A 21,967-nucleotide genomic window follows, 5' to 3' on the forward strand; every position below is an offset into this window, starting at 1 on the left:
TCAAAATGACTTCGGTTCATCTGTCCGTATTATTTAGACCACACCACATCATGCTGTCCCTCTCTTCAACCAAACTCTTAAAGAAACACATAGGAAATGACAGCGAAACAATATATTTCCGATATTCAGCCGTAGGAGCCGAAATCTTTTTGACGTAAAGTTTTCGGTAAACCCCCGTACCGTACCGTATGAAATACAAGTCAAGGAGAATATAAATAACAGAAATACACATTCCCTTTGCATTGATTGAATTGCATTCCATCGAGCACAATTTAAATAGGATGATTTGATAGGACGATCCGTAATATTGAAGCACAAACTCGAAAAAAAATAATAAAACCTTTTGTCACCAGTATTAGCAAATCGTGATACCAAAATCTTTTTAGCACTAACTCCAGTTTGTCTCAGAGATTTAAGCAACCAATTGATTGAAAAAAAAAACAAAATTTATTGAACATGAAAAATAGAAATGAAAATCCTTAAAAATCTGTTCAATCATGACAAAATAGCCCTTGGCGCACCAATACTGAATTTCTTTTATTTTAATTTTCTACGTAGCTGGATAGCCAGTCCTGCATACGGGTTGGCGGGGCGAACGAGATTTATATACCCGATCCTGCCCGTGTGGTGATCGGCACAGCTGCCACCTAGGCTACCAAACTGACTGTCGCATCGGAGCGGTATTGTACGGTCAAATGTTTAAAATGGGATTTGATCGTCCGTGCGAATGTTTACATTCTAGCATTAAGTTTTTTTTTTTAATCCTGCTTGCAAGAGTCTATACATATCCATAACCATAGTAATATACCAGTACCGCAGCCCATACTAACACAATCGAATCTCAGAATGTTCAATAGATTTCATCTTATTGTGTACATGAGTTTTATGTTAAAGACTGAGAAAAGCGCTGTCTTACTTAGAGCATTATGTGAGTACAAAAATCAGATGGTCCTACCCCGTGCTAAGATGGTGGATAATCAAAATAAAAACGTTAATTACTTTGTTTTATCTTTACCATTTACCTTTTTCTCGTATATTAATTTATGTTCAAAAATAGAAAATCTTCTTGATAAGAAAATGATACGGGTGACCCGCGGTGGTGTAGGCGACAGCGCCACCGATCTTCAAAAGGCAGGACCGGAGTTCAAATCCTATCCGGACTGTACTCTCGTAGCGATTTCTGACTATCCAACTACGTGGTATCGGCAAGTCTAGTAAGCCATTCGATGGCCGGCTTGACCTTAGAGATCGTTAAGCCAAGAAGAAGAAGAAGCAAATGATAAAAAAGGCGATATGCCTTACCATACTGTAAAACTAAAAAAACATTCCATTATCATTTCTAATTATCAAACGGATTGTATTATTCAAGTCTCTGTACTATCCATTTTTGTGTTGTTTTGTTTTTTAGCTGCATAAGCGTTCCTATACATCAGAACTCAAATGTATTGCTTACTTCACCGAACGTTTACAATCAGCCGTTGTACTTTGCCTAGCAAATCTCCTATAAGTCATTTATTCATTTTATTAGTCATTATGGCAAAGGTATAATTATTTTCATTTCGTAGAGACAACAGAACACTAAATTTTAGTATAGAAAATCTTGAAATACTTCGGCATATATTCATACCTAGTGCTCCGGTGGCTGGTATGGCAGCAGTGACACTCTTCAACCCGACAGGACTGGAAGGAAGCAGGTAGCCAAATATGGCAGGACAAGACCTTTTTGATGTGTAGTGCCAAGAACAGAAGAAGGAAAAGAAATGTATTAATGATCTGCGAAAACGGGCGGCTTATTTTCCATGAAGAAGTCGCTCAAAATATAAATTATTTGATTTATCTTTTGAAGAGCTTTTACGAATGGCCACGTATAGCTTTTTTACTATTTCAATTCAAATCAGTTAAAGTTGAGCGTTACTGAACCATTATACAGTAGGGGAGTAGTAAAAAATAAAATTTCTATTTTTTGACGTTTATAATTGATATCTAACAATGAATAAATCTAACTTTATGAATAAAAAAAATAATAATTGATATTTGATTCATTTTTCATGATTTTTAGCGTTGTGTTAAGATGCTCATTCATCAGTTAATACAATAATCATTTTTCTTATACTCATGTTGAAATATTCTCTCTGTTGCACACATGCTCACACCAAGCTCTCTCCAAGCGTAGCGGTGATGTGATGCTTATATTGTACATATAAACGACCAGATGAAGTAAACTTAACCACTACCTTCACTAGCAGCGCAGTGCATGCATATTTACAATAATCTCAATATCGAAAATTAAATTAACTTTTTCAACAATTTACAACAAATGTAATGATGAAATCTAATCTCACCTATAATATTCCTCCCACGTACGTTGTTTAAAAATACTGAAATAAGCCGATTTATTTACTATTGGAATTATTCACACGCGTATTCGGTATACAGCCGGCGAGAATTACACTATTAAAACATGAATAAACGTTTCGCCGATTGCAAGAAATACTTGGGAGCCAGAGCACGCACAATCTGGCACATGTATCCAATGTATCTTAATTACACCGTAAACTGTGAAAAAAGAAAGAAAGGATAAACATTATTTACAAAATAAATGCTGCATTAATTTTTTTTATCAATGTTCCATAATGTTCGTGACTCAGCTTTGGTCAAAGAGAGATTTTATATGGGCTTCAAATCATTGCACTTTTCTCTCTTTCTCTTTCGTTCGATATCTTCCTACCTTGCTCACTTGCTCGATTTTACAGAACGAATATAACTCCATCATACATTCCACTACTACAAACTCAGTAACGCGCAAACGTTGTACTTCATCGTGTTCATGGTTGATGTGTTGGTTTAGCTTTTGCAGAAAGTGTTTTTCACACACAAAAAATTGGTAATACAGTGTTTTAGCGCCGTAATCAACTTATTTAACTCAATGCAAAAGTAAATTTACTGGCAAGTAAATTCGGATACCTCATTTTTCACATACATCAGTATTATATGCAAAGTAAGGCATTGAATAGTTTTGATTGAAACAAATAAAGTTTAATAAAGAAAAACAAATAATTTCTGTTCGCTAACTTTCACACACACATACACACCCGCAACGAAAACGCCGACGTTCGAACCGTGAACATTAAAGAATTTTCCACACCCACACACACAGATACAAACACAAATAATTATACAAATAAATAAATAACATACATAAATAACATACATAAATAACTATAATATATATATATATATATATATATATATATATATATATATATATATATATATATATATATATATATATATATATATATATATATATGTATAGGTGTACAAGCGCACACATACACACACGCCCGCGCACGCGCGCACACACGCACACACATGAACGCACTCGATCCCAAAGTCTGTCGCAAAGCACTCATGAACGTTCATTTTACTTCCGAGCAACTTTTACACTCTTCTTCATAATTTTAACATAATTACCACTTTTACCTTCTTCTTCATGATTTTTATTTTGGCAGGACTAATTTCACTGCACACGAAGGGTATGAATCTCAACAATTTACGATCTATATGGCGAAGAATGTTACCTACATCGATGACAATTTCTTAAAACACCTTAGAAAAGGAACTTTATGCCAACGAAATGCGTCTGAGTTAAACCTTACTACGACTACCATTTTATCAACTACTCGCAACACTTTGGGAACAAGACACAGATCAGAAATGTAACTTACTTTATCAACGTTGTTAAAGCCACACTTATCCGACCGAATGGAACTTTTACAAGTTGAACTTAACTTTTTACGATAACAATTTTCTATGAAACACGCTTTTTATTCGCCTTTTCCTACAGCAGCAGCACGGATCGCAAAATTTCTAAAATGGCGTTTATGAAGCCTAGTTCCTACACGACGTATTTTTGACAGATGAAAATCAAAGTCTATAGGGAAAAAGGTGTAGACATGGGGATGCGCTTCTATTGCGTCATTTTTATTATAAATAAAACGGATGAGAATGCGCAATCCATTTCGAAGAAACGCTATTGTTCTGTTTTTCGCTATATTTTACATTTTTATTTACGTACTTTTCAACCCCGTTTAATACCAGCTTCAAACTGATAAAATAATCATATCACTCATATATCTGATATCCGACATGGCGCAGAATAAAAGCGTAATAGAAACACCTAACTCCAATAAGTCTTGTCGGAAATGCAGGCTGTCAAAAGTCAAGATAACTATAGATGCGATCAACCCAGTTGACAAAACTAACGTAAAAGTTTTATTAAGAGGTTTTGTCCATGTGAATACTATAATAATAATGCTATTAAGGGAGATTTTATCAATACAACATCTTTACTCATTCATCATTATATTATTCGCGTATAATCAACAGATACCTAGCTTTACATATTAGTACACACAACTAAATAAAAGTATTAATTGCGATGCCTAAAAACAGACACATCCTTTTTGTTCAATAAACGATTCAATTTTCAATGTCTAATTTGGTCCGTATTTGGGTTCCCACCACTTTATGTCAAATGGGATACCTCAAACAAAACAAACAATATCAAGTTAGAACTACATATTTGTCTTTCTGTTCAGTAAGCTTTGTGTAAACAATTTTTTTGCCTTACAAAAAAACAATACCTACCTATATATCTATCAACGTCTAGAGAGCCTTCGCAACAAGCGTACAATATTAATAATATTCCAGCAATGGAACAACAAACTGGTACCATGGAGGCAATGGGGCTAACAGCCACCAATTCTTCATTCTTTCCTGAATGTTGGTCAGATGATAGACGAATGGGTGTTTTATTAGCTGAATTCCGACCAAGGCGACTAAACGCTGAAAGTTATGATATGAAAATTAAATTCTGGAAAGACTTAATTGTGTCATATTGCATCGCGTCAGGAACCAGCACAGTATCCATTCTCATGTTGAAGGAAAAGTTTCGTAGAAATGGTACCGTTCCTTACTGCTTGCACACCGTATTCGCGGACATGCAGACGAAAGGAGAGCTAAGTAAAGAGAGGAAATTCCAAGTTCAACGGCACGTTGGAACATTTGGATTTAACCTGTGGACAGCAACAACATTGATACAAGCTCCACTCTCGTGGGGATATGAAGCGGTGCTTGGTAGTGTAATCGGTTCAGCAAATATTGATGAAAACGAAAATTTCATTGTTACGGCTGTTGCAGAAGTAAGTAAATTAAGTTGTTCGAATATTTTAAAATATTTCTATCGCGGAATTTTTATTTTTAGCTACATGCCAAAACTATAGAAAATGCCATCATCGAACGCGAAATGCAGAACAAATTACTAAAATACGAGGATCTGATTACTTTAGTGCAAGAAACATCAACTATAAAACCACATGGCGTAGAAACAGCAGTAACATTACTCGAAAATACAGGGCGATTAACAAAACAGACGATAATCAGTGGTGAAACTAGCACGATACTCATCAAATTTGCTGGAGTAAATGCAGTTGCTCAACCCATAACAAGCATTGAAAAGTCCATATATGATCTTGAGCAGAGCGCTAAACGATTAATGAAAGACATTAACATAATCGAAAATAGCATAAGCCAAACAATGGATGAAGTTCGGGAATTTATAAAAAACGGACGTAAGCAAATGGCGAAAACATATTTGAAAAAGAAACATACTCTCGAAAAGCATATGCAGGGTAAGATTAATGCATTGGAAAACCTTCAAAGTTTACTTCTGAAAATTTATAATTGTCAATCTGATAAAAACGTAATAGAGGCATATAAGTTAGGCACGAGCGCCTTGAAGAATGCATATGAAGCTGCAGGTATTACAATTGATCAACTAGATGAAACCATGGATGAAATGAGACACGTATTAGGACAGCACAATGAAATATTATCAATGATCGGCACAGTTTCAGAAAGTGATGTCGACGAACTAGAGCTTGAACAAGAGCTAGGAGACCTGATAGATATAAAGCTAGTTGAAAGTAAAATCGATAAAAAGGATTTCCCGACAATCCGTCCTACTTCTACTATTGACAACAATATCAATAATGTTCCTGACTTTGATAGAGAAATCGAGAAACGGTTGGCAGCTCTCAGAGTTGATGTAATTGATGGATACAAATCAGCAGATCATGCACAATGAACAGAGGCCGTCAACACATGCAGAAGTCAAAAGTGATCAGTAACTCCATATAGACATTCAAAACTAATGACATAAAATGACAAGCACTTTCGTAAAAGCAAATGTATAAACTCTTCAGTTTAATTGAAACGAATAAAATTTGTGATAAGGTATGAAAACGTAACACTGAGGTTGTAGTGAATCATTAGAAAAATAAATCTCGCAAAATGCTTGTGTCACAAAATACAGCGATAAAAAAACTAAGAATATGATTCGATAGTTTTGCGAGCATCAATACGATAACGGACCTTTGCCTGAATGAATTAGATTATTTTCCTGGATATCATTGGAATTAATTTTGTCCATATATGATGATAAAATTTGTAATTTAAAAAAATCTAAGTAGTAATTAATTATACTTTATAGTAAACAAAATAAATCATACGCCTTCATCATTTGTGTATAATGTTTAATATCTCAATAAATAAACTACTTACAACAACACTTTTTAAAAAAATATTGCCCTATTGTCAGACCAAAATTAGATAATTTAAAGATTTGAAGATTATGCATACATTTTTCAATGTACCTTATCTTTCAGTAAAGAGAATAATTCGGAAGGGACAAAATAAATCATGTATCAGGTTTCTTGATGAGTAATCATATTAATTGGGCATTCTTGTTGAGCATTTATGATTTATTTTCTGCAATGCTGTATCTATCTATTTTTTTTTTATTCATAAAGGACGGCCATACCGGGTAACTATTTACTTATTCATATCTAATTATCTAGCCTATTGTGGCCTACATAACTATTTGTAAGCAAATAATATGAACTCAGAACATCACACACCACAAACCACCACTCTTTCACACCACAAACCACTTTAGGCTTTAAAAAAGTCTCGCAGAATAAATTTGAGCTTTTCTATACTAATACTAATACAACAGAGTTATTGAGCGACCTGTATGTAGAATCCCATACAAGAATCCCGTATACAATAAGGGAGATATGTTGGACTGCAACAACTACAGGGTTATTACGGTGTTGAATACCGCCTACAAAATATCTTCCCTAATCCTTCGGAATAATCTTGTCCCATTCATTGAACAGATAGTGGGAAACTATCAAAGAGGATTCCGAAACGGAAAATCTTGAAAATCGAAAAATAGATAGATAGATAGATAGATAGATTAGATTACCGAATAGATTTCAGGGCCGCATATGATAGCACAGTACCGGTAAAACTATACGAAGCCATGAACTCCTTTGGAATTCTGGCCAAACTGATAAGGCTTGTTAGAGCGACCATGACCAACGTCACATGCCAGGTAAAGGTGGATGGAAAACTCTCAGGATCCTTTGCTACCACCAAAGGCCTGCGCCAGGGAGATGGGCTCGCATGTTTCCTATTCAACTTTGGCGCCAGAGAGGGCCATCCGTGACTCGGAGGTGGAGTCTTCGGAAACCATCTTCTGTAAGTCAACCCAGATCCTGGAATACGCTGATCATATAGACAACATTGGGCTGCGGCTCTCCCAGGTAGCAGAGGCCTACCAAAGGATCGAGCAGGCGACAGAAAACCTCGGATTGCAGATTAACGAGGCAAAGACCAAATTGATGGTAGCACCATCAGCGACCCTACTAAGAAATCCGGAACTACGTGAGGGTGAGGTACGAATACTTGACCGCAAATTTGATGTCGTCCAAAACTTCACCTATCTCGGATCAAAAGCCAGCACCAAAAACAGCATAGAGACAGAGTTGCACGCTAGGATGCTAGCGGTCAGCCGGTCATTCTACAGCCTGAGGAAACATCTCCCCTCAAAAAACCTGTCGCGACGGTCGAAGCTGGGACTGTATCGCATCTTTATAGTCCCAGTACTCATATACGCCTCTGAGACAAGGACCCTGTCCAAAACAGACAAAGCCCTCTTAGCCGCGTTCGAGAGGAAGATGCTCAGAAGGATCGTTGGCCCCGTATGTGTGGAAGGACTATAGATGAGCCGGTACAGCGACGAGCTGTACGAACTGTACGAAACTCACCGTCGTGCAGCGAATTAGGCTCGCCAGGCACCGATAAGCTGGCCATGTTATACGCATGGCACCGGACGACCCAGCTCAGGAAGTCCTTTTAGGCCGTCTACATGGACAGAGGCGGCATAGTAGGCCCAGATTGAGGTGGGAGGATGGCGTGGAATCATCCGTCATCAAGGCCGGGATAATGGATTGGGACCGTGAGCGGTTCCGGATTCTGCTATGGCAGGTCAAGACCACAAAGCGGTTGTAGTGCCTGATAAGTAAGCAAGTAAGTATGTAGAATTTTTAATGTCTTTAAGTAGGTTTCCTTTCTTGCTTGGATGGCCAGTGATATCACGTAAAAACATTAATTGATAATAGACACTAAATTTCAGGTAACATATAAAACATTTTTTATAACTAAACGTGTAAATTACGCGACCGCATGTTGTTCCGAGGGCCGTGCATCACCGACTCGCTTTTGCCGTTCGTTGCCCTTGGCGATAGCGTTGCCCGGACCTACCGAACCAACGATTCTATCCACAACGATTCTATCCAGATTTTTTTATCTCAAAACTAGGAAAATTTCCTCTGTACCGCTATCCTACAAGCAGTTCGAACGGAGTAACGCCCAACCTCGCATGATGTTTACGGGTATTATGTAAGTGAACATACTCTTCAAGGGCTTCGCTCCAGTTTCGTTTTTTTTTAGTTTGGCTGCCAAAATCGCTTTTATAATACCTTGATTCTGACGTTCAACAGCTCCGTTGGACGGCGCGCTTAGAGAAATAGATTTACGCACCTTAACTCTCTTTTGATCCCAAAATTGTAAATTTTGGATGGCAAGTGGTAACCCCCATGCCTTTAATATCGTACAAAGAGCTGCATTCGTTGAATTTGCATTGATTAGTTTCACATCGATAACGTGCAAGAAACGGGAGTAGATATCTATGCAGACTAATAAGTGTCCTGAGCTGCACCCTTGCCTTCCGGAAGGTTTCGGCTGATCAAAGGTATCGGTGGGTTTCTTTGGGATATTGCTAGGCAGGTTGCACAACTACTAACAAAATGCTGGGCCTCTTTGGGCATATTAGGCCACCATAAATACTCACGGAGAATTCTTTCGGTGGCCCCACAGCCAACATGACACCTTCATGCGCTGTTGCTAACGCCCGTTCTCTTAATGATTTAGGTAAAACTACTAAATCGTCCTTGAATACAAGAGTGTTGAAAGATCCCAGCTGTTTTTCCAAACTCTAGTAACGTACCAGATGTCGAGGCCATATGCCCGTTTGTACCACAAGTCGTACCTCTGCTAGCTCTTTGTCCTTTTCTGATGCTAGCTAAATATCCGACCATGACATACTCATATTTGTCGTACCTGCCAAAGATGTATTTGTTGGCTTCCGAATACGTCCAAATGTTGAAGTATTTGTTTATAAGGTAATAACTTAATTGTTCGACTGCCCGAACTATTGCTAATGCCTCCTTCTGGGTATGTGGATAACGTTTTTCCACTGCAGACAACGATTTTGAAATGCAGGCTATTATTTGGGGCGTTCCATTCTTATCGAACTGGACCAGTACTGCTCCTAGGCCGAATGGTGAAGCATCCACAAATACCTCAGTCCTGTCTTTGTGGTTAAAGTAGCCTAACCTGACAATTGAGTGTAGAGCTCTTCTTTTTATCTCCTCGAACTCTACATCTCCACTCTTCGACCGATAAAATGTGTCAGAGTTCGCTAATGCTCTCAACTTTTCCGTCTTTTCAGCTCTACTGAGAGTGAATTTTTCTATAAAATTGATAAGACCCAAGAAACTTTTTACTTCTTTAATTGTTCCTGGCTTGCGAAACAATTGAATTGTTCCTGGCTTGCAGTCTGAAGATTCTAGATGAGAATCTTCCTTACAGGAAAGTTGGAGACATCGAGGCCTTACCTTTGGTAGGGGAACTCTCGATGCTCATCGGCGGAACAAGTCGGCCAGGCGACTTTGGATGTTCAGAAGGAATATCCCTTTGTTATGGTGCAACCTGATGACCAGACACTCAGCTTTGGGCAAGCAATTGTCAGGTGCATGATGTGTGAGTGAGTGTCCTAGGGCGCTGACCGCAGGATCGGGTCAGCGCGCAATCTATAAGCAACCAGGTAGAGAGGGATTCGAGAGACTCGGTGGGAAGTTAGCGAAGCGTTCGGTGTGTTGCGTGCGGTGCATGCGTTATTTTAATAGGTTTAATAAATTATAGTTTGTGTCTTAAAATGCAATGATAATATAAACAACTCGGACACCCTAAACCCAAGACACAACACTTTCGAATCGATCTTATTCAGTTAGATTTGAAAACTCGTTTTCATCGTCATTTGTGGGCTTGTCTGGTGTTCCTCAGGGAAGTGCACTTAGTCCTATCCATTTACCCTATTTATCAGCGACTGCATCATTGTTCTTCCAACTGATGGACACCTTCTTTTTGCTGATAAAATCAAAATTTTCTCTCCGTGTCTTCGTCTTCCGACTGTCGATCTCTCCAACGCTCTCTTAGTGACTTTTCTGTTTGGTGTTTGAACAATGGGTTGGTGCTCTACCCCCCTAAATGTTGTGTCGTCTCTTTCGGGAGGCCTTCTGGCCTTCTGGTCGGCTGTTATGGGACTACTGCTTTTGCGGCACCCAAATAAGTACAGAAACCACCGTGAAAGATCTTGGGGTCTGGTTGGATGAGGGAATCTCGTTCGATGAACAAATTAACCATGTAGGTAATAAAGCTAAAAGAGCACTAGGCCTAATTTTCCGCATGGCTTCGGAGATCAGAGATCCTTTATATTTAAAGGCACTGTACTGTTGCTGGATTCGCTCTGTTCTGGATTATGCAAGCGTAGTGTGGACCCCAGCTGGAGAAACCGCTATGCAGAGAATAGAGAAGGTTCAGAGGAAATTTACGCACCTCGCTGTCCGTAGATTTCTACACGGCTACACCGTTCATGTGCCCTCATATTCACTCCGCTGCCGTATGTTGAGTTTAATAGATATTAAATCCCGCCATTCGCACGCGCAGTCGCGCAGGGTTTTATCGCATGTATCTTTTCCTCCGAGCTCGACGTTCCTTCACTGCTATCTTCTATACCCCTGTATGTCCCTTCGCGTCGACTTCGTGATAGATCGCCCATATTTAGCCGTTCGGTTTTTGGCGGTTTTTGGTTAAAAGTTTGCATTTCTTTCAACAGACATCACGAGCTGTTCGACTTCAACTTTCCTATTACCCACTTCCGAACTCGTCTTCTTCAAAATTACCTCTAATGACTCCTTACCATATTCCAACTCCCCCCCCCCCCCCCCTTCATCCTTCCCTAGTTTAAGCATATACATTGTGTTGCCCGGAGAGGCAGACAATTTGAATTTATTAAATATGTAAATGAATAAAGACCACAGTAACATCGAAAGTATCCCTATTGAAGAAATTGTGTATTGTTTTTTTGTTTTGTTTTGAAGAAATTGAATTGAAGAAATTGTTTTTTTTTTCAAGCGACAGAACGTCGCTTGAATAAAATTATGTATACGGTCACGGTATTTAAAACAACAAACACAAATAATTTATTACTAGCTACTGTATTACAATACAACGAGTTTTGTGTTTTGGAGTTAAAACATAATTTATTTATGACACGTTAAAACTTAACACTTGACACAACACATTAAAAAAAGGACAACGTTCACAATGGGTATCCAAGCCGCGCGCGCATGCAACGCCCGTGCTGGGTGCCGGGTGCCGAGAGAAGAATCCCTTAATCCCCGCTTCGCTGAAGGATCCGACCGTCCGTGCGTGCGACCGAGACGACTATACCAGCAACACATCGGATGCTGTCAGTTCCCAGATAGCATTGAGTGTGCGGATATTCTCTGGCCACAGCGTCTGCAACAACGAGAACCGCCGTCTTTACGCTATCGGTGCTGGCGATAGACCGAGCTCTCGGTTTAGCCGTGCCTGCTGATGGATGTTGCTGTCGATAGGCGCGAGTGCTTGTTACGCCTGTAGCTCTGCTGGCGCTGTTAGCGATGATGCTACTATTGGCTATGCCTCTAGTTGTGTCGATGCAGCTAGCAATGATGCTGGCGTTTGTTGCGTTTCTAATCGTGCCGATGCTTCTAGAGATGATGCTGGTAGTGATGTGGACGGCAGTACGGAAGACGATGACTGACGGGACGAATTATGCGGGCAAGTCCCATTCATGAAACGGCAGCTGATCTTGATTTTGCTCGGCGTGATCCGATAGGCCAGCAATACGACGGCGGAGCTGATTCACGTGGCGTCGATGTCTTTGCTGGTTTTGCGTAATAATCTCGTAGATGACGTTGCCTACTCTGCGGACGATCCTCCCAGCAATCCAGCTCCAAGAATTCGCCCGGTACTTTTTCGCATAAATTGGGTCGCCCGGTTGCCATTCGCGAAAGTCGTCCTTCGTCGAAGCTTCCGATGCTAATGTAGGCCGTAATAGATGGTGAACTGCTCTGGCTGGTCTGCCGAACATAACCTCGGCAGGGGTGCGTTGAGCCAAGACAGGATTTTGTGTGGATCGGTACGTTTGAAGAAACAAATCCAAAGCTTCTTCAAGCAATGCGCTCCCGACCCGTATTTTCCTCAGCGCTCGCTTAAAAGTTTCTACGAACTGCTAAGCTTTCCATTCGATTGTGGATGAAACGGCGGGATCCGGATGTGCTCAATACTGTTACAATCGCAGAATTCATTGAAAAGCTAACTGGTAAACTGGGTGCCATTGTTGCTGACTAAAGTGACTGGTGGTCCAAACCTAGCAAATATTCCTCGCAACATTGTAATTGTAGACGATGAGGTAATACTTGCCGTTTTTACTATCTCAGGCCACTTAGAAAAGGCATCTACCACAACCAGGAAGTAGTAACCATCCAGGGGTCCATCGTAGTCGATATGAACTCGGTGCCAAGGACCGGATGATTTTGGCCAGAATAATGGTGTTTCAGCAGGAGGGGATATGGCTGCAACTTGGCATGCTTCGCAGGTAGGGGTTTTTCTTGAAAACTGTCATGGCTCCGCTCTCCATTTTTGACTACCAGCACACGCTCTCCTGTCCCTCCACCGATCATAGCGTTTTCTTTTTTCAAATTCGCAATGCGGTAACATTCCGCCTATATTTGTTCCAGCGTTATGTTGCATATTGCTCAATTCGAGTAAGCAATTTAAAAATCTTTTTCGGCTTCTTCTTTTAGACCACACACAAAGATCAAACATTTGAATTGCTCTTCGCTCATCCGGCTCAATTCGAAATCCACGCAAGCCCGATTCACGCGGCATGCGTACACGAGGAAATCTTCTGCACTTGTCTTTACTATCTGTATGCATTTGTGGCTCTTGCTTAAAAGAGATTCCTTCTTGCCGAATACTTTTTTAAGCCGCTCTACTGTAGCCTCGAGCGTAAAATCACGCCGATTACGGGGTGCGATATAGTTCACATACCTTTCGTGCTCCAGTATACCCAGCTTCCGCAAAAGCAATCGAACCTTCGCTGCATCATCAACCCTTGCAGCGTCCTTGCTGAACAAATCCTCGTAACAAGAGTACCATTTCTCGAACGTTATATCGTTGTCGGCCTCGAAACGGAACTCGGTAATGTTTCTGGACAAAATATCAAGGATTTGCTCCGAGTTGAATGGGGCCCCTTGATGCAGCTGCTGTGGCTCTGGTGCCATTTGTGGTTGTGATACCGGCTGCTGCTCTGATGCAATCTGCGGTAGTGATACCGGCGGCTGGTCCAACTTGGAGATAAACTGCTGCATTAGTTGAATTAATTGTGACATAGATGGCTCACCGTTCTGAAGCGCGTTTGACTGTGACGGCGGATGCTGGCTGGTTGACGGCATTGAGAGCGATGGCGGATGCTGGCTTGGGGACGCTATCGAGAGCGATGGCGGATGCTGGTTTGGGAACGCTCCTAAATGTTGATCCAACGGCGCTGCGTTCGGCAGGAGCTGTTGACCATAAACAGTCGGTAGAAAAGTAGCTCTCAGAGCTTCAAACTGCTGCGACAGACGACGCTGCTCGTCTTCCATTTCTGAGCTCGTGTCCTTGCGACGTCTTTTGCCTAAAGACGGAGTTTTTCTTTTTTTTTCTTGCACTACGTGTCCTTAAGGTACAACCTTCAGTTCTTAACAAATAATTTAAAAAAAAACTTTTTTTCACTCGTCGCCATTTTGTGTTCTGTAGCTTGAATAAAATGATGTATACGGTCACGGTATTTAAAAGAACAAGTACAAATAATGTACAAATTACTAGCTACTATATTACAATACAAAGAGAACTGCCGTCTTTACGCTACCGGTGCTGACGATGGAGAGAGCCCTCGGTGACGGTGCGTAAGCCGAACAACGCCTAAGTGGATACGTCGGGTCCTGTAACACAGTGACAGGACCGAGTAACGGCGTAACGCCTAGCGCCCACGGTGTATGCGGGTCTATACACAACATTGTGTAATTTTAACTTAAGTGAAAACGGTGAAATTGAAAGCCATCTGATTCAGGTAGAAGAACTGTTTGACCAACTCACGATCGCGGGACAGGCAATAGAGGAGTCACTGAAAATCGCTATGGTTTTGCGAAGCTTGCCGGAATCGTACGGTGGGCTTGTGACGGCGTTAGAGTCGCGTCCGGATACCAATTTGACGATGCAATTGGTGAAATCGAAGTTGCTCGATGAGTAAGAGCGTAGAAAGGAGCGATATGGTGTCTGTGGTGGTAAATCAAAGGCAATGAAGACTGCAGTAAAGCATGTATGAGGAGTTTCAAATGCGGTAAGCCGGGTCATTTTCAACGAAACTGTCGTTCCCGATTGGATTTACAAAATGGCGCTGAGGACAGAAAAAAAACGCGAAAGGAAACACAAAGCCTGCCAGGCTAAGTATAGTAGTATGTGTTTCATGACCAGCGCAAACCAGTGTCGTGCATAGTTTGTTGATAATGGTGCGAGCTGTCACATGACATAGCGATAGACATTTCTTCGAAAGGCTGACAATGCAAAACGGACCAAGTGTTATGGCCGATGCTAACAATGCAAAGGCAACCGGTTGTGGACATGGTTTGGTACGCTGTCTGGATGGAAATGGTGGTATTGTAATAGTTACGCTGAAAAATGTTCTGTATGTACCGTCGTTAGCCACAAGACTAATTTCGTTCGACAAGCTAACCGCACTTGGATATACAGCGGTGTTCAAAGCTAATGGATGTGAGGTTCGAAATGAAAACGGCAAAGTGATGATCGTTGGTGAGCGATCTGGATGTTTGTACAAGCTAAAACTGGAGAATGTTCACACCAAAAAGTGTCAGCATATGTGGCACCGCCGACTTCGACACAGAGACATAGATGCCATTCGTAGAATAACGAACTAGGAATTGTGCACTTGGTTCACACCGATCTCTGCGGCCCAAAGAGGACTCCAACAACCGGAAGAAAGAGAGCGAAAATCCGATGCTGCTGATAAAATCAAGAAGTATGTTCGTTTGGTGGAAAATTGCTTCGGTCGAAAGCCACGGGTTATCAGATCAGATGGTGGCTTCGAATATGTAAACGAACATCTGCGTGCCTTTTACGCCTAGGAAGGTATCAAGGCTCGATACACGGCAGCACACTCTCAGCAATAAAATGGTGTGGCTGAGAGTAAAAATAGGTCTCTCGAGGAAATGGCCACAACGATGCTTCTGGACGCAGGGCTCGGTAAGCATTATTGGGGTGAAGCAGTTCTTACAGCTGCATACCTGCAGAACAGACTTCCTTCGCGGTCTGTTAGTACGACACCGTATGAGAAATGGTTTGGAAGGAAGCTAGCGTTAGGACATCTGAAAGTGTATGGTTGTTCAGCGTACGTGCACATTCCAGGGGTAAACAGAGGAAAGTTTGACAATAAGGCTCGAAAACTGACTTTCATAGTCAGCACACAGTTACTCCGACCAGCACAAAGGACACCGTTTCGTTGATACTGAAACGGACAGGATCACAATCAACCGAGATGCCAGATTCTTAGAAGATGATGACGTGGTTTTAGAAAAGAAGCAGCCAACTGTAAAAGAAAATGGTGCACATGAAATGGCTGGTAAGCCGTCACTAGTAGAGGCTCGAGATAATGATTCCGCAGTGTGCATTATTGAATAAGACTTGTCTTCTAATGCAGGAAATAGTACTGATACGGAAGAGTTTCGTCAAGAGTGTGAAGACGATGGAAGCGAAGATGGCATATTCTTCGATAGTAATGATGTTGGTGAGACAGAAGATTCCCTCATGTTTCCAGAGGAAGGCTACGATCGGTTGGAACAAAATAATACAGAATCCGTAAGACGTTCCAATCGCGTGAATCGTGGTAAACTACCTGTTATGCTGAATGAATACGTAGTAGGGATTGCGAGTCATCCAGTTGATGAACCTGCTGATTGGAACACCAATGATGCAACACCGTGAAGAGCTACCGTGCGACTAACTTTATTGAAATCAATACAGTGCTGTTTGGGTCCAAGCCGCGGTCAAACGTAGTTATCCGCCTATTATATTAGAACGAGCATCGTGGAAGCAAGCGATGGACAGTGGGATCCAGTCGCACAAGCAAAACAAGGCGGATAAATTGGTTCAGCTTCCCAAAAGGAAAACGCGTATTTGGTAGTAAATGGGTTTTCAAACAAAAGCGGAATGAGTCGAACGAGAAACTTTCGAAAGTGCTTGGAAAACTGGGATTCGCAGCATGTTCGGCCGATCCATGCTTGTATACGGCGAACAGAAGCGGTGAGATGGTGTACCTCATCGTTTACGTGGACGATATCCTCGTGGGCTGCAGGAGCAAGAATATTATAACAGGTGTTTATGAACAGTTAAGAAAGCATTTCTGCCAAAAGAAGGTGGTGTTTACAGCATTGGATTAACCAACTACATTAACAAGCTGGTAAACACAACAGGGCTTGCTGAGGCAAAACAGCAAAGACACCGATGAACCAAAGTTTTGTCAAAGACACAGCTGACATCACATTGTTAGAAGACGGCACCAAATATCGATCCGTTGTGGGAGCATTACTTTATATTGCTGTTTGTGCGTGGCCCGATTTGTGATAACAGCTACTATAGTGGGAATAAAAGTTAGTGCTCCAACGGAAAGAGACTAGACTGGAAACCAAACGATCTTTTTTGTATCTGTAGGGTACCAAAGATTGGAGGCAGAAGCTGAGTGGAGAGCTCGGTGAAATCATCTGCAGTGATTTAGTTGTATATTCTGATGCGGATTGGGCAGGAAATTCTTCGTCACGTAAATCGACCACCGGATACGTGGTTTACTTCGCAGGAGGTGCAGTATCCTGGGCGAGGCGTCACATTTTCTTCAATCGAGGCTGAATACGTTGCATTGGCCGAGACCTGTCAGAAGGTATTGTGGTTGCGTCGGCTCTTAGCCGATTTTGGAGAAGCTCAGATTAACGCAACAATAGTGAACGGAGACAACCAGGCTTGTCTCTCCTTTGCTCAATCATAGAAGACCAGCAAGCGCTCCATACACATCGAAACGAAGCATTATTTCGTACGAGATTAATGCCAACGAGGAGACGTCAGGTTGATGTACTGCCCTACTGATCGTGTGAATGCGGACATATTAACTAAGGCACTGGGAACGGTAAAACATAATATGTTCGTTTGGGATTAACGACAGGGAATTCAAGGGCTAGCAATTGAGGAGGAGTGTTGGATAGGTGCAATTTACTACCCCTCATAGCATATCACAGATGACACCTGGGGAGGGAAGCATTGTCCAACCTGGTCATGAAACGAAAACGATTTATCCCGCCAAAGTATTTCGTTTAATAAACACACACGCTTAAAACGAAGACTGCACTGTGTCTTGCATTTCTCCCTTCCAACATAATCAACGACGCTCAGCTTTTGCGCGACTTACCTAGCTTTATCTGCGTCGGACAAATATTCACCTCCTTTTTTGATAACATTTTCGTACCGCGTAAACCACTTATCGAACGTTATTCCCTTTTCCTCATTATAGGAAAACTGTAGAATGGATGTGGACAACGAATCCAGCAGAAACTCATTTCCTTTCCCTTCCGCCAGCTGCTTCATCAATGCTGCGTTTGTTTCTTATTGAACCTTTAGCACAGCCATGAATTGCGCTACGCTTCTTCAATGGCCATTTCTCTTAGCTCGGTGCTGATAATTCACTCGCAATTTGCCGAAACCTTGTCGCCACTGTTGAATTCGCTATTTCTTTATTGAATTCCAAGCCGATCCAATGCGCGTCAGTCTCCGTTATTGGTTATCAAGCTACAGCCTCAAGGGCTTTCGTTTATATGACAGTTGAGCTGTCATCTGGTCATGGCAGGGTTGCCAACATTTTACTAAAATCATTTTTCAGTCGCGTTACATAATCATTTGTTACGGGTACATGCATGAACGATGGTTTGAATAAAACTGCAGGTAACCGTAAATTTGTCCGTAAACTAACTCTGCTGGAGTTCATTTAAGATGTTCTTTGTACAATATTCGTATTCCTAATAGTAATAAGGATAATTTCTCAGTTCAGCGTTCAGATGTGTCATTTGCCATCTGTGATTTTAATCACTGATTTTTAATTGTTAACTTTCTACTAACCCGTTTTCCTGTGCTGATACGCCGTAGTGCATATACATATGATGAGTACCTAGCATCTTAGCTAATTCTGCTAATAGTTTGGACTGAAGCTGGCTACATCTAGCTGTAGTAATGTTAACGGGACATCCAAATCGGGATGTGTAATGTTGTAGACCGACAACGGCGCCGGTCTTCATACGGCAGGACCGGGGTTCAAATCCCATCCCGATCGTCCCCCAGTAGTGAGGACTGACTATCCAACTACGTGGTATCGGCAGTCTAGTAAGCCATTTGATGGCCGGCGTGACCTTAGCGGTCGTTAAGCCAAGAAGAAGAAAAAAGTTGTACTATCATTTTAGCTACTGTCTCGCCCAGATAGCCTCACTACGACCACAAAGTATGATATGAGTCGTTAACATTTAGACTGTTCCACAATCCGACTTTGTGGTCTTAAAGGAAATTGCTTTCTCGCAAACGTCACGACGACACACTTCTCTACGCACAATTCAAAACCATTCTTAGAGCACCAGGACTGGAATGTGCTCAGAGTGAGTTGAAAGCGAAGTTGGACTGACCGGTGATAAATCGAACAGCTTAGCATCGTCCGCGTATAGTGGGTGGCTGCCAGCAGGGACCGATTGACGAAGATAACGATCAGAAGCAGGCAAATTTGTTTCCTTGAGGCACCCCCGAAGAAGCAACGATGCGACGTGACATGTGCCTTTTTCATACGGTTTAATCAACCGGCAAGGTAAGAGCACATCCAACCCAGCAGCTGAACAGGTAGACCAAGCACCTGGAGTTTGGCGAGCATGAAAGAGTGTGAAACGCTATGAAAGGCAGCTTTGATATCCATGTACACCGTGTCGAACTGAGATCCGGTATCGATGGTTTTGTGGCAGAGATTGACGAGCGCTTAGGTGGTTGAATGTGCTTAGGATAGGCGGAATGGCGACATTACAACGCTTCAGAACCGGAGCAATAGATGGTTTGAAACGGCCAATCACTTTCACAACTTATTACACATCAATCGTCGACGAAATAGGAATGGCATCTACTGGTATGTTCACCAGTACGTCCGCTATTTGCCTCTCATCAGTGACGTCCGGTAGGAAGCTGGCGAAGAAGCGTGAGACAAAAATTTTACATACTGCGGACGGTATGTTGCCATAGTGTCCATTGTAGCTGAGAAAGGTAGGAAAACTAGAGGATTTTCGCCTAGCGTTGACGAGCTTCCAAAATGCGCTAGAGTCACTGCGCGAACGCGAACCTACGCGACGCGTGTATGCTAGGTTACGGTTTTTATTATAGCGTCGATATAGAGAGTACACCGCATCATAATATTGAAATTAGACGCTACTATAGATTCCTCTCTCCTTTCAAATATCTGAGGCGAAATACATAAGACAGCTTTAACATTCCGACGAGAAATAAATAGTGGTATTCGAAGGTACAACATTGCTTGTGTGGAGGTTTGACAAGATCGTGTGCTATACGCTATACGAGTTGCGTTTTGACTGTGAGTGATGGGTTCTGTGCACTCAGGATTATGTTCCGGTAGCCCGTGTGATTAAAGTTCGGATTCCGAAGAAATGGAATCAGTGGTTCCATCCGGAACCATTCGGAATCGTCAAGACCTTCAGAACTTTCGGAATATTCCGGAATATTCGGAATTGTCCATTATCGTCCGGAACCGTCGAAACCGCTGGAGCCATCACAACAGTTGGCAACGTTGGAACCAACGGAATCATCGGGACTGTCCGGAATCGTCCGGAACCATCGGGACCTTTGAAACTGTTGGAACCTGCAAGAAGGTTCCAGCAAGAAAGCATAGTTGGTTGGTATGAGTATAAGTTTTTTCTTTTTGTTTTGATGATTTTTCATTCGTTTTTTCGCCTTTTGTGTGCATTTATGATAAACGGGTCGAAAATTTGGAATTTTTCTATATGTCAATTATTGTCATAACGAATTCTATCCAAAATTTTCTTACAATTACTTTTATCCGAAATCGTTTAAAATCGTGTCTAGATTCCTGGGAGATGGAAGATCCTGACATCTTAGGCCGTCCACGTGGACAGAGTAGTGGTTATAACTCCCGATTAGAATAAAAGTAAATAATTAAATAGGTCCGGTTAATGGTTTACATTCCGTTTCGAAATCCTGTCTGATAATTTCAAACTATATTTTTGACGAATAAGACAAGGCAATTTTATAGTATCAGGATGTTTATAACGTATTTATTATTCACTTTTTTTACCTTGTCCTATTGAGCATGCCTATGGACATGGATCGATCGACAATCCGTTTCCAGAAAATCTCGCTCCAGGGCTGCATTCATCCAACCATGACTATATCCGATTCGATTAAATCTGTTCCAGCCAGTGGACTAGTTGCGCTCCTCTATATTTCATGCCGAACACATTTCTTGCTGTTTACAAACACCTTCCTGGACGGGCATGGGCACTCATCAAGCACCCCAAACATCCTATTCTTTTCGTTTTGACTGATATGAATAATATTTAGATGTCTCAGTGTCTGATATGATTTATCACGCATTTTGTGTGTTACAGAAGTTTGTCGAACAATGTACTAGGTCAAAAATTAGAAACTTAGCTATAATGGTAGAATATAATTCACAAGGAACAAAACTATCAAGCAGTTGAAAATTATGCTATGCCAGTTTTAAAGTAATGTTTTTCGTATTAAACTGAATATGACTTATTTATTTATTTACAAAATTGATTATAATATTTTATTTTTATTTTACGTACGCGTCAAGTCGTTCCGGTTTTTGTTTGTCTTGTCAATGTTTTTTGTTGTAAAATATTTAACTACAGACATTTTTGAAGCTTTTTCTCATTTGCTAAGCGTTTTCCATGTTTCCTTGATTCTAGATTTACAAATTCGTAGCTCCTCCCTCTTTTCAGAACGCTCTATCTATGCTATGGAAGAAAAATGAACATTTACACGTTTGTTAATTTTGCACGAGCTCTAACGGCTTGGATAAATTGATTTGTTACCTGCAAAAAAGAAAACAAAAAAAGCATCGATTTTTGGAGACATTTTTGTTTACTTAAATGTGCAGACAGTGTTAACGCGTACTGGCTTAAAAAAGAAAAAAAATGTTTTTAGGCTTATACTCTTCAGTCGTTTATACTCTTCAACAATATGTCGTTAACATAATGAAAGGCTGTAG

At 41.1% G+C, this 21,967-nt stretch overlaps 4 protein-coding genes across 4 annotated transcripts in view; 1 reads left to right on the forward strand and 3 right to left on the reverse strand.

Annotated features, from left to right (window-relative positions):
• Positions 1 to 21,967, reverse strand: part of LOC126562687 (bifunctional methylenetetrahydrofolate dehydrogenase/cyclohydrolase, mitochondrial) — a 394,759-nt gene that overhangs the window by 345,734 nt on the left and 27,058 nt on the right. The window lies entirely within an intron of this gene.
• Positions 1 to 21,967, reverse strand: part of LOC126563006 (protein DPCD) — a 194,031-nt gene that overhangs the window by 117,628 nt on the left and 54,436 nt on the right. The gene's annotated exons all lie outside the window — the stretch shown is intronic.
• On the forward strand, positions 4,737 to 6,157 carry LOC126560697 (charged multivesicular body protein 7). Its single transcript, XM_050216655.1, has 2 exons — positions 4,737 to 5,204; positions 5,267 to 6,157. Exons 1-2 carry the CDS (start codon positions 4,737 to 4,739, stop codon positions 6,146 to 6,148), a joined length of 1,350 nt encoding a protein of 449 aa, XP_050072612.1. The 3' UTR covers positions 6,149 to 6,157.
• Positions 13,353 to 14,222, reverse strand: LOC126560698 (uncharacterized). Its single transcript, XM_050216656.1, has one exon. The coding sequence runs from the start codon at positions 14,220 to 14,222 to the stop codon at positions 13,353 to 13,355; it is 870 nt and encodes a 289-aa protein (XP_050072613.1).

The sequence above is a fragment of the Anopheles maculipalpis genome, chromosome 3RL, assembly GCF_943734695.1.
Source record: "Anopheles maculipalpis chromosome 3RL, idAnoMacuDA_375_x, whole genome shotgun sequence".
In the NCBI taxonomy this organism is placed as follows: domain Eukaryota; kingdom Metazoa; phylum Arthropoda; class Insecta; order Diptera; family Culicidae; genus Anopheles; species Anopheles maculipalpis.